The 11,997-nt window shown below is 36.7% G+C and overlaps 1 protein-coding gene across 2 annotated transcripts in view; it reads right to left on the bottom strand.

The window, feature by feature from the left end:
- Positions 1-2,851: 2,851 nt before the first annotated feature.
- The window catches only part of STOX1 (storkhead box 1), a 57,062-nt gene continuing 47,916 nt past the window's right edge, over positions 2,852-11,997 (bottom strand). For both annotated transcript variants that reach the window (XM_033131332.1, XM_033131333.1), the window contains exons 2-4: positions 11,206-11,358; positions 7,619-9,968; positions 2,852-4,865 (exon numbers count right to left, since the gene is read on the bottom strand). In XM_033131332.1, the coding sequence (XP_032987223.1) occupies positions 4,718-4,865; positions 7,619-9,968; positions 11,206-11,358 (2,651 nt within the window). In that variant the 3' untranslated portion in view covers positions 2,852-4,717. The remainder of the gene's footprint in view (positions 4,866-7,618; positions 9,969-11,205; positions 11,359-11,997) is intronic.

Genomic DNA, 11,997 nt, shown 5'->3' with positions numbered 1-11,997 from the left:
CCGATTGCCACAAGCCGTCTGTATAATAATGGCTTGGCCTGAAGTCAAGGGCTGTATGGTTATGTAAATGTTACCTTACGGATTCCAATACGGTGAACAAAAGGAGTGAGGAAATGCATCTCTCCCTAGATTATAATAGCTATGCATCTCTAGATCTTTGCTTTTTTCTAAATCATTTTGTCAATCCAAATTCTACCATCATAAAGTTTGTAGCCCTACACAGGGTATAATGTGCATGGGAACACGGAGTAGATGTGGTTAAGAATGTCAAACATAAAATTGGGATAATAGAAACAGATGTTAGTATGTTGTGGTTGAAGAGCAACGTTTTTAACTCCTCGAGATGCTCTTTTTGGCATTCATTATGTCAGAGATCATACAGCATGTCTGTAAAATACCCCCTATACAAGAAACTAACTTATATTAGTGTTTTTCAGAATGACCTGTGATTTAGGACATTACAAACTTTGCCTTTCAAATCCCAAATTCATTGAATCAAATCTCTGGCTGCTGTCTGTATTAGGTGGAAAGGGCAAATATTACTTTGCAAATTAAACCCACTCATAAGTAATTTGACCAAGCTATGGCTTAGCTGGAAAAAAAAAATTGACTGTTATGTATGTGTTCTCAATGGGTATTAACTAGAAAACATGGGAATGGGGATGAGGGAATGGAGAATTTTTTTTTTTTTCATATTTGTTCCCTGTATAAATCTCAAGAGATTTGTATCTGATGATGAAATTTTGAGGGGGAGCATGAAGGGGTAGCATAACTAAAATGTACAAGTAACTCAAAATATCATCTTATTAGAACATGTTTATTTTCTAAATATCTTAAGTCACTGATAAAATTTCTTCCTTAAAATTTATGAGTTGGGGAATCTCATCTGTTGCTCTGTTCCAAAGTTCTATAAATATTTCCCTTGCCATTAAATTTTACGACCTCAAGATACTTTTAAAAATGACTATTTATAAATTTGCCTCTCTGATCATTCTCAAACCTACAGGGCTACATTTTAATATTTACTCCATAGTTAGAAAGTAGAAGAGAGTCATCATTTTGCACCTGCGTGTCACTCTTATGTGATGAGGAATTGAGCCATCATTTTAAAAAGGTATGACATTGAAATAGTTTAAAGGGGCAGTTTTAAATTGAACAAGAGACATTAGAGTCAGAAAATGAATGTTGAGTACCAAGAAGTAAGGGGAAAAAATGAAACAGGAACAGAAGGGATGTTTCTGCCATTGCTAGCCATATGACCTTAGCCAACTCTACAACCTGTTAATAATGTGGAGACAAAAATACTTCCCCTTCTGATAGTGCAGAGAATTTGGGAGGATCAGATAATGTAACAGTACTACAGAGATGATGCTTACATTTCTACCTTTAGCTCGAGGTTTTGACAGGGTTTGAGAGCATTGGAAAGGAGAAAGCCTTGAACATATTTAGCACATGCATACTTATGTATGTATTTAGCTCCTAATTCAAACTAGTTGAAAAGCTTTTCAAATTGTTTAATCTTTGGAGAGAGGTCTCACTGTTTCTTTAGTCATTACTTTATAGATGTTTTGAATCGAGTAGTAGCCGTCATCCCAAAAGAGGGCACCATTACCCAAGAAATGGAAGCTGCTACTGATAGAGGAAACTCACTTCTAAGCTTCCAAATGGGAGGATTTGTAGAGAGCAGCAAAGTGATCTGTTAGTTTCTTTTTGATACTCCCATTCTTGTTTCATGACTGTCATGTCTCTCTTGCTCACTTTCTTTAGATACTACTAGTCTGTCTTCCCCATTTCCTAAGAGCCTTCTCAGGTAGCTGTAGGATGGGATCTCAAAAAGTAGTGGTTCCCAGTCTTTTCACTACCACAGCTCTTTACATTTTCATCTCATGGAAGTGACATTTTGAAACGTTTTGCTAAATTGCATTTAGTAATAGTTGATTGATAATCATTCTTCTGATCTATAAATAAGATACGAATGCAGTTTTATAATGTCATACCAGCTTGTGATAGTGTTGCATTACTGAGCTGGTGTAATTTCAGCCACTGGCAAAGAAACAATGTTTTAGTTAGCAATGAGTTAGGACAAAGGAAATATATAACTTCTATTAGGATTTTTGAAATATGGAAAATAGCTTGCAGAAGCTACCTCCTCTCTGAGGATTCCTAGGAGCTGTGATCCCAGCTAACACAGGGTGAACAGGGATCTCACATTGTATGAATATCTACAATAAGCCCATGCTTTACATATTTTATTCCTATCGATAGCATTAAAATGTTAACTGAAAACTTGTTAGCCAAAGGCATAATACCTCCCCAGGCATATCTCGATTTTGATTTAAGGTACTTTAATTTTTACCTAAAGGATTGAATCTCTAAATGGAGGAACACCAGACAACCTGGCAAAAACAGGGGACTTGTATAGTGTTTACCTATCAGTCAAGTTTTATGAATATGGAAAAATGCACATATATTTATAACAATACTAGGTACCTGCTGCATTGGGCACTTTTGATAGATTATCCTCAAAGCTTACAACAATCTGCAAGGTAGATATCATTATTATCTTCCTGTTACAGATGAGAAAACTTAATCAGAGTTTGGCAACTTGCTCTACCACACAGCTACCAAGGATTGGAATTGGGATTCAAACTTGTCTTTCTCCTAAGCTCAGGTCATCATGCTGCCTCAAGAGAAGTTTTCTCATTAGAGGATAGACTGCAATGTTGAAGAGAAACCAAGAACTAAAGTTTTCACACACAAACATTAATTTTGGAAATGCAAGTCACTTATTTTAAAGAATAATCTCCCAAAGAACAATAGCACATATACCCATCTTTAATATCTGTTGCCATATGTTGTGTTTAGTAGAAAGGAAGTTTATTGGTTTCATAATAGGCTCCATTTAATACATTTAGAGAGGATCATAATGCATCCAGTGACAGTTAGATGGCTTTCATTGGTCCCTAGATGTGGCTAGCACAAGACTTTGGATTTCTCTTTCTGCCCAGAAACTTGTCCAGGTCCGAAGATAGAAGAAGAGTTGTTGGTGCTCCTTTTTCCAAGGATTGGCAGGGATAGGTGCAGAAATGGAGAACTGGAAGCAATATTCAGGAATCTTGCATGAGTCCAATATTTCACAGGATCCTCGCCAAATCTCATAAGCACAAAACCTTACTGTCGGAAGGAATCTTCAAAATCACCTAGTTCAGCCATCCTATTAAGCTAAGTACCGGAAATACCTCTGCAACATACCAGTCAACGGATCACCAAGCCTTTGCTTGAATGCTCTAAATAATAGGAAATTCATTCATTTGCAAAGCTGCCTATTTCATCTACAGATAGATTTGACGAATAGGATGTTCTTCATACTAAGCTGAAATCTCTCTAACTTCCATTCACTGGTGCTACTTCGCAGCTATAAGACCCCCTAAAACAATGCCTTCACCACAAGGTGTTTCTACCCAGATTACCTTTCTTGGTATTTTGCCCAGAGTTTCAAATGTCCTTGTGACCATAACTATAATCTTCTCGGAATGATATGTTGGTCAGGGCCACTGAAAACTGAGTGGTCCAACTACTGCAAAACAGAGCAACCTGTCTGATCTCCTGTCCTCCGCACTCCCACAGGGGCTGGCGGCAGCTCTCCACAGTGCTGAGCTTCATCTGGCCTTCACTCTCATCAGGACGACGAGAGCTGGGAAGAGGCACTCTCCACTTATTCGATCATCCTTGAGATCTAAGGCCTTGACAATCCTTAGATACCTTACAAGAAACATCCCCTCAACCATAAGTCAGCATTAGCACCTACCTGAAACCTGTCTTGACTGTTCCATGCTCCCCAAACCCAAGAGAACTGACCATTCCACTGTTTGGTCTGGAAAGGCCAGCCAGAAAAATTTCTGGCAAAACTATACATAGGTCTTATCATGAGTGGAAATGGATCAAATGGTTTCTCTTCTCTAAATCTCTAATTCAGAATCTCCCCTTTACACATAAGCCATTTCCAACCATTCTGCTTCCCTTCTATTTCCGTGCTATCTGAGACTATCCCGACTTCTCAATGCCATGCTATAGAGAGAGCCTCAAATGTGGGGAGGAACCAGAGAAACAGCAGAGCCAGATGCCTACTACCACAGGTATTTGGACATTGCCAGTCAGTCACAATGTAATGCCATTAGTTCATGTTCAAGCTGGTCGCAGAGATCCTTGGCAGCAATGATTGGATGGAAGGAATTCTTGCTGTAAAGCATCCAACATATCTATATCAATTCTCTCCGATAACGATAAAAGAATTTAGCTGTAAACAAAGTATCTATGCAACCCTAAACACTATTTTCTGGATTTTTGCGTCGAAATCTGGTGAGATCCACTTATCATGAGAACTCAGTGTGAGCAGAGAAATTCACTGTTGGGTAGTCAGTGAGCATCCTATGTATTTGAGAAGGCTAATGAATATCTGAAAATTTGAGTTAATTACATTCAATTGGAAGAGGACCAAGGACTCCATTTTTTTATTGCAAACAATCTATATATTCCCAATAAATTCATAGTAATATAAGCTTGAAAAGAGCTTTAAAATGTCAAAAAAGGAAAAAAGCCAGGAACTAGAACAAAATTTGTAAAAAGATTAATAGCCTATATGTTTGGCTTTAGAGAATTCTTATAAGTTGTGAAAAGATCCTTCTGTACATTAAAGTTTCCAAAACAAAAATAAGAATTAAACGTTTATGACTGGAGTTAATTGTAGTAAGGAATTGGATGTGAGTGTTTGACTGTTCTTTGTGCCTTCAAAGTTCTGCAGAAAATTCTGTCTTCTTTTAAGTCCATCCAGAATGACTGAATTATTGGATGCCATGCTCTGTGTCCTAAATATATTAAAAATAACAGAATTATTACCTTCAAAAGGGGCCTGGATTTTTTTTTTTTCTTTTTTCTTTTTTTTTAATTTATTGGGGTGACAATTGTTAGTAAAATTACATAGATTTCAGGTGTACAATTTTGTATTACATCATCTATAAATCCCATTGTGTGTTCACCACCCAGAGTCAGTTCTCTTTCCATCACCATGTATTTGATCGGGCCTAGATTTCTAATCAAGGTATTACACCTTTCTTTGTTTCTTTGAAGCAGTATAACATTTACTAACACTAAGGTACACTGATCAAATAAATTAACCTTTAAAAATCTAAAGTGCTCTTTACATTTTAAATGCTTCACAATAGCATCAATTATTTTGACAGCTGCTTTCCAAAAAGTTCATATTTTCTGAACACCTGTTCTCAGATCCAATATAAAATATGTTCTAGTCAGAAATACTAAGTCCCTGAAAAACTCTTCTGTACAACTGAAGTGACCAATATCTAGTGTAATTCCTTTCTTCTTTGAGAAGTCATTTGGAAGGGAAAAGCCAACTACAATATTTTTCATATTGACAATGTTCCTTTCTTAAGAGCTGTAAGCTGTTAGTCCCTTATCTAACACATCTGCCTTGCTTTAGCCAAGTCACGTTACTATTTGGGCATTTTGCTTTTGACGTTACCCTTTTTCCACTTTACCTTCTCTCCATCACATATCTGTTTCATTAGGATATGTCTCAAAAATGTGTCCTCGAATAAGTTTTCCCCCACACAGCCCATCACTCTAATTCCACATCTCTTTGGCAGTTATGAAGACTTTATGCTTTGTTCCTGCGTTCAATCTGTTTATTGTTTGCTGGTCTCCTCAACTATCCTGTTTCCCCGAAAATAAGACCTAGCCGGACCATCAGCTCTAATGCATCTTTTGGAGCAAAAATTAATATAAGACCCGGTCTTATTTTACTACATTACAAGACCGGGTTTTATATAATATAACATATTATAATATAATATAATACTGCGTCTTATTTTACTACAATATAAGACCGGGTCTAGTATAATACAATATAATATAATACAATACAATATAAGACTGGGTCTTATATTAATTTTTGCTCCAAAAGACGCATTAGAACTGATGGTCCGGCTAGGTTTTATTTTCGGGGAAACAGGGTAAATTAAATTGTAAGCTTAAGGTAGCAACAACATCTTGTTCATCTGTATTCCACGAATCCTTATAACAATATGGCACATAGTTGATGTTCAAATGCTATCTTCCCTCCTTTTTCCTCTGTATGTCTTTAATGGTTATAGTTACAAGTCAAGAAAATCATAAGCAACTTTTAAGGCATTATTTCACAAATTTAAATTCTCCATTGCATGTCAAGGAGTAATTTCCCTTATCTGTTTGGGATTTGTTTTTGTTTCTGTTTTGCTTTTGCCAGAGAGAAAGGGAACCCGTGGCTTGTTGGTTTACATCACCATTGTTTACTTTGGAGACAACATGTTTTGATACTTTTAAGACTTAATATGAATCACACTACTGTTTCAAGCAGAAAAGATCTGTTTCTCAATAAAGAAGATGTTTTAAAAATGCAGTCATCATCAGAAAGGACTTTATTTTCCAGACTCACAGTCTCTACTAAGTTATGACCTATCAGAAATGTCTGCAAATATTTATATATAAAAACATTCACTGCAGATTGAGTATAGCAAAAAAATGGGAATAATCTAAATGTCAAAGGAAGGAAAATAACGATTATATAAATAATGGGGTCCACATAATGGAATACTAAGCAGCCATTAAAAAGAATGAGTTGGGTCTATATGTATTGATTGCTGGATATCCATGATAAGTTAGGTGGAAAAAAAAACAGCCCAGCTCTATATGATTTGTTTTTAAAAAATAATCATATTTATAAATGCACAGAAGAAAATCTGAACATAAACCAAACTGTTAACAATGTTTAGGTCACCTCTATGGAATGGGAATGGAAAGGTTTGGGAATGGAGACTTCCAGTTTTACTTTTTACATATAAAAAGTAAAAGTCTATATTACTTTACTTTTTCAAAAAGAGGTACATAATTTCATATAATAAAAAATCGAATATGCCAAATTTTAAATGACTTTTTAGAAAACTAATAACATGGGAGCATATATTATTAATTGAAAAAAATAACATGCAAAATAGTATGTGCAGTATAAGTCCAATAGACAAAATATGTTCAGATCAATATGTTCAGACTGAAGTATTACTATACCAAATATAAAAGGGTTTTATAAAATATCTACATGATAGGGTGATTATAGGTATTTTTTAGAAATACTTTTCAGTACTTCTCAAATGTTCTATTATGTCCATACTACTTTTACAATCCGAATCATGTTATTTAAACAAATTGGACTGGAAAATATTAATGGAAAGTAGCCACATCTCTTTCTCAACCTGTGACCTGTGTAGAACCAGGAATATAAGTGAAAACTTCCAACCCTCCCCTAACATTCAGGAAGTGCTTAGTTTATTTTTAGAAATAATTTAAGATTTAGTAGTAGTAGAACAGTCCCATTTTGGCTCACACTAAAAACGAACTCTCTCCTATAAGAGATTTCATTGTAACTTTATACGATCTATTCAGTAAAGGCTGGCAGAATTGTATCATTATAAAAAGTTTATTCAGGAGTCTCCCACTAGGTAACTCAATATGCCCTTTATAATTCCAGTGGGATAGTAGCTAATGAAATACTTTTGTGTGCACTTACCGTGGAGAATCTATCCCACTATCTCCTGCCATGCTATTTTCTGCTCCTTCCAAATGATTGTGCTCATGTTGGATATCCTGGGCCAACACTGGCATATGTGAAGGGTTGAAAAGTTCTAACTTTTGTGTGAACTGTCTTCTCATTTCCTGATTCTGAGCACTCTGACTCCAGCTAGCTGGTTCCTTTCCTGTGTCACCAACAGAGTCATACGGAGTTTCAATCTCAGAAATGGCTTCTCTTGTGCTGTAGTAATCAAATATATTTCCATCAGTAGGTGCTGAGGCCTGTACACATTTAGCAATAGTGGGTTCCTCTTCATAGTTAAAACCGGACCGGGTCCCTGAAATGAGGCCATAGCTTTCAACAGAGACATTAGGGTTTTGGTGTTCGCCTGGGTTCGTGGGCAACCCAGAGGGTTCGTAACATTCATTTCCCTTAAGCACCTGAGGCTCAAATCTATGTGCTTTACTGTTGTATTCAGTCAGAGATCTCTCAGTCACCTTTTGTTTTCCTAAATGATTCCACTTGCTTCCCCCTGTCAAGGAATACTGAATGTGACTAGGCAGCATTTGACATAAATCATCGTTCTCAGAAAAGTCATCCTCATCTAGATATAATGAACTGCAGGCGCCATCATCATCTTCCATTTTATGTTGATACAATGCTTGGTCATCATCAGAAAGCACTTCATTTTCTAGATTTACAGTCTCTGCTTCCTGGACAAATGCCGTTAGTTTTTCCTCTGAGTCTCTGTCTTGTCTCTCAGGTTGTCTCAAATGGTTCGCACCCACTGGATAATCCAAAAGACCAAGATTTTGGAACTGGTGTATTGTTTTATCAACCAATCTACAAGCAGAGGATGCTTGGTCAAAAGAGGAGGAAACCGTTGATGGAAGGACGTGCTGTGTTTCTTTTGCCTCCCCTGATGTGTCGAAGTGAGAATAACTTTTCTTCAAGACTTTAGGGATTGCTTCGTTTTCTCTGCCATATACCTCATATGTCAACATGCTTTCCCTAAAGGAACAGCTTTTACTATCATTCTGCAAAACACTACATTGAGAGTAATTTAAGAGGTGATCTCTAAAGCCATCACTGATAGGTTTAATGGTAGAGTCAGTCATATAAATGGATTCTGCTCTCAGTTGATCATTACATTGTTCAGCACATGGCTGCTTGGCTTCCCTCTCAAACATTCGTGAGGAATCCAAAGACCTTGACCTTTGGAAAGGCTTTCCTTTTGGTCCAATCTGACTGGGTTTCAGACCACTGGTCTTCTGGATGTTGTGCCCTTTGGTTATTGGGCTCCCACGGTGAGACAAACCCTGGAAAGGATTATTGATTCTTTTTTTGTAAATCAAATGGGAGCCCAGCTCTGATGGATTCTCAACAAGTAGTTTCTGAACTACGGCTTTATTTGGGCTTTTAATTCTGGGAATGGGCTGCGTAGCCGGGAGCTTGAGGTGTTTCTCCAGTCTAACGCTGCCTGGGGGAGGATCACTCCCCTCACTCCTCGCTCTGTGCCTATCCCTGTGAGAATGGCCCCGCCTTCGAGGCTTTGCAGACTGGCCCTGCCTTTTCTTAACTCCCTCTTTGGAAGGATATTTATGCCTGACTGTCAGCATATCAGTGGAAGTGCCCTGGCTATTATATTTTTTCTGTTCTTCGTATTTTTGCATGAGAACAGTATGTTTGATTAAGTTGTCAACAGTCAGAATGGGATTAATTCGTTTGATTATCTCATGTTCAATGTCTCGAGGGATATTGTCCAAGTTATCTTCATCTCGGACAGGCCACTCTTCTGGGGGGAACTGGGCAGAGAAACTGCTGTGCTCTGTTCTGGACTTCTCCTTTCTGGACATACTACGCCAGAACAGACTAAAGCCAAACTTCCTGCCTTTGTCTCTGTCTTTTGTGTATGGTAAAGGTTTGGTGCTCTCACAGATGTGATTCTCCTCAGACACTGAAACTGCTTGATTCTGTACCAAAGATTTGGATTCCCCAAGACCTTTTTGGCCTTTTCTAGTCATTTCTGCAGCAGCTGGTGGTTCCTTTAGATCCTGAGAGCACATATCAGGGAAACACCGGCAAGACCGACAATGGGAAATGGGGACGGCATTTTCTTTGGCTAACTCCGCACAGCTCTCCACGCTCACCAGATATGTGATGCAAGTTGGCATCGCATGCTTTTCATGGGATGGACCTCTCTTATTTTCTTGGGGGGTTGTATTTGTGATGAAGTATGTCTGAGGGGTAACTATGAAGTACCCTTCTCCAGTGTGATAAATCTTCCTTTCTTTAATCAGAGTTCCCAGAGTGGTATAGAGAATATCTTGAGATGGAACTGCGATGCCTAAAACAAACAAGCATTTTACAGCAATATTTTACTGAGTGAAATTAGTAATTCAGAAATGACCACACTTGATGAACCCAGCGCTAGTTGGACAACACAATATATGTAATTAAAATGCCAAAACATTAACAATGATCATAAGTTATTTGAATAATAGGAATATAACTTGGTCTACAAAAACATATGGCTAGGCCAATAGTTAAGTAGAGGAAAAGAATCTGATTTCACTCAAATACAAACACTAAGTTATACAACCCCATCATAAATTTAAATTTTGCCTAAGGAAAGCATTCTTGAGAGCAAACATGGGAGTTTTTGAAAACCAATATCATAGTTTATAAATCTTAATAGGAACTGAAAGAGAAAATGAAAACCAGTCTCTGCTTGGGTGAGGGCAAACCACCTAACATCAGGATTATGGTGGTTTTCCAAACTAGGAAGGTAACTATAATTTTAAAAGAAATTCCCTTTTCCAAATAGCAGCGTTCAAAATTATATTTACATTGTGAAAATAATATTCAAAATGTTTGTATAACACTGGAAGAAAGTACATCAATATGTTGACATTGGTTTCCTTTGGGTGGCGATACCTTAACTGGTTACTTTTCTATACTTCCTGGATTTTTCTACAATAAGCATACTCATTTTACAATGAGAAAAATAAAAAAAATAGTCTCCAACATTCACACATTGGGATATCATACAGTTATGGAAAGAGTGACATAGATCAATATATACTGATATAGCAAAATCTTCAAAATATGTTTTTAAGTTAAAAAATGTACAGAGGGAATGTGTAGAATGATCCAATCTGTTATACTAAAAAGGATACATATACTCAAGTACAATTTATGAAAATATACATAAGAAACTATAAACTACTGTATATAGTTCTTTATAAACAGTAGTTTATAGTTGCAATAGAAGTTATCACCTCTGGGAAGTGGTAGTGAAAGAGTAGGAGGTGGGGGGAGAAGACGAACCTTTCTTTTGCACTCCTTTCTACAGAGTCTGGTTTATTTATTGCCATCAGCGTGTTTCTGAAAAAATTCATTGGAAAGAAAAAGAAATTCCCTTATCAAATTTGTTGATGCAGGCCATTTCCTGGCAGGGCTCTAATATAAGGCTCTATAATAGATTTGAAAAATCAGATATTGCCCAGTTTGCGTTTAAGATGATTTATAAATAGAAACCAAATACATGCAATGAACTAATAGAGAAAAATTTGTTACTCTACCTGGATAATGTTTCATCAAATGCTCCAACAGTGATTCCTGTGTTACTACAATCTGAGCGGCATTCATATCAGATATAGCACAGCAAAGAACTTCACCCAAAGGTATAAACTGAGATTGGGTTATTGGATTCATTTGCACTGGAAAGACATCACCTAAATTGGAGATTAAAAAAAAAAAAATAAGTGCATAAAACATTTGTAATTAGTGAATCAAGAATAGGTATGAAGACTGAATATCAGGTAGAATTGCTATTCTTTCATCAGTCTTTACTCAGAATCTATTAAAATGACATGCACAATAATAGAAAATGTAGAAGAAAAAGGGTTACACTGCAGTACCAACTTTTCAGAAGTTTGTAGTATTTGTCACTACTTCACAAGAAATAGTAAGTTTCCATACAAAAGGTACAAAGTGCTATCAGAATTCAATGCTTATATGACAATTCACATATTTCAAAGCATTTTTTCTTATTAGCTATATGATACAGGCAGGGATGGGATTATTTCTTTACTTAAATATAAAGCCATAGAAAGCTCAAGTAATTGTACAAAGGTCTAAAAGTAAAGTGACAGAGATATGTCTTCTGATGCCTAATCCAGTATTTTTATCATTCCATACTTTCCTGATTGGAATGATTAGGAAGATTTGAAAAAGGAAAGGGCAGAAGTGTTTTCCAATTAGCAAGAAGACACGGAGCAAAACCATGGAAGGAGGAAAGCACAAGGTGTATGTGAGCATGGATAGAGTTACCCTGGTTGGATAGAGTTTAAGGGTTATATTAGAACAAGGTG

Source organism: Rhinolophus ferrumequinum, chromosome 16, assembly GCF_004115265.2.
Source record: "Rhinolophus ferrumequinum isolate MPI-CBG mRhiFer1 chromosome 16, mRhiFer1_v1.p, whole genome shotgun sequence".
NCBI classification, from domain to species: domain Eukaryota; kingdom Metazoa; phylum Chordata; class Mammalia; order Chiroptera; family Rhinolophidae; genus Rhinolophus; species Rhinolophus ferrumequinum.
The sequence above is the reverse complement of the archived record's forward strand: the minus strand, read 5'-3'. Positions and strand labels throughout refer to the sequence as shown.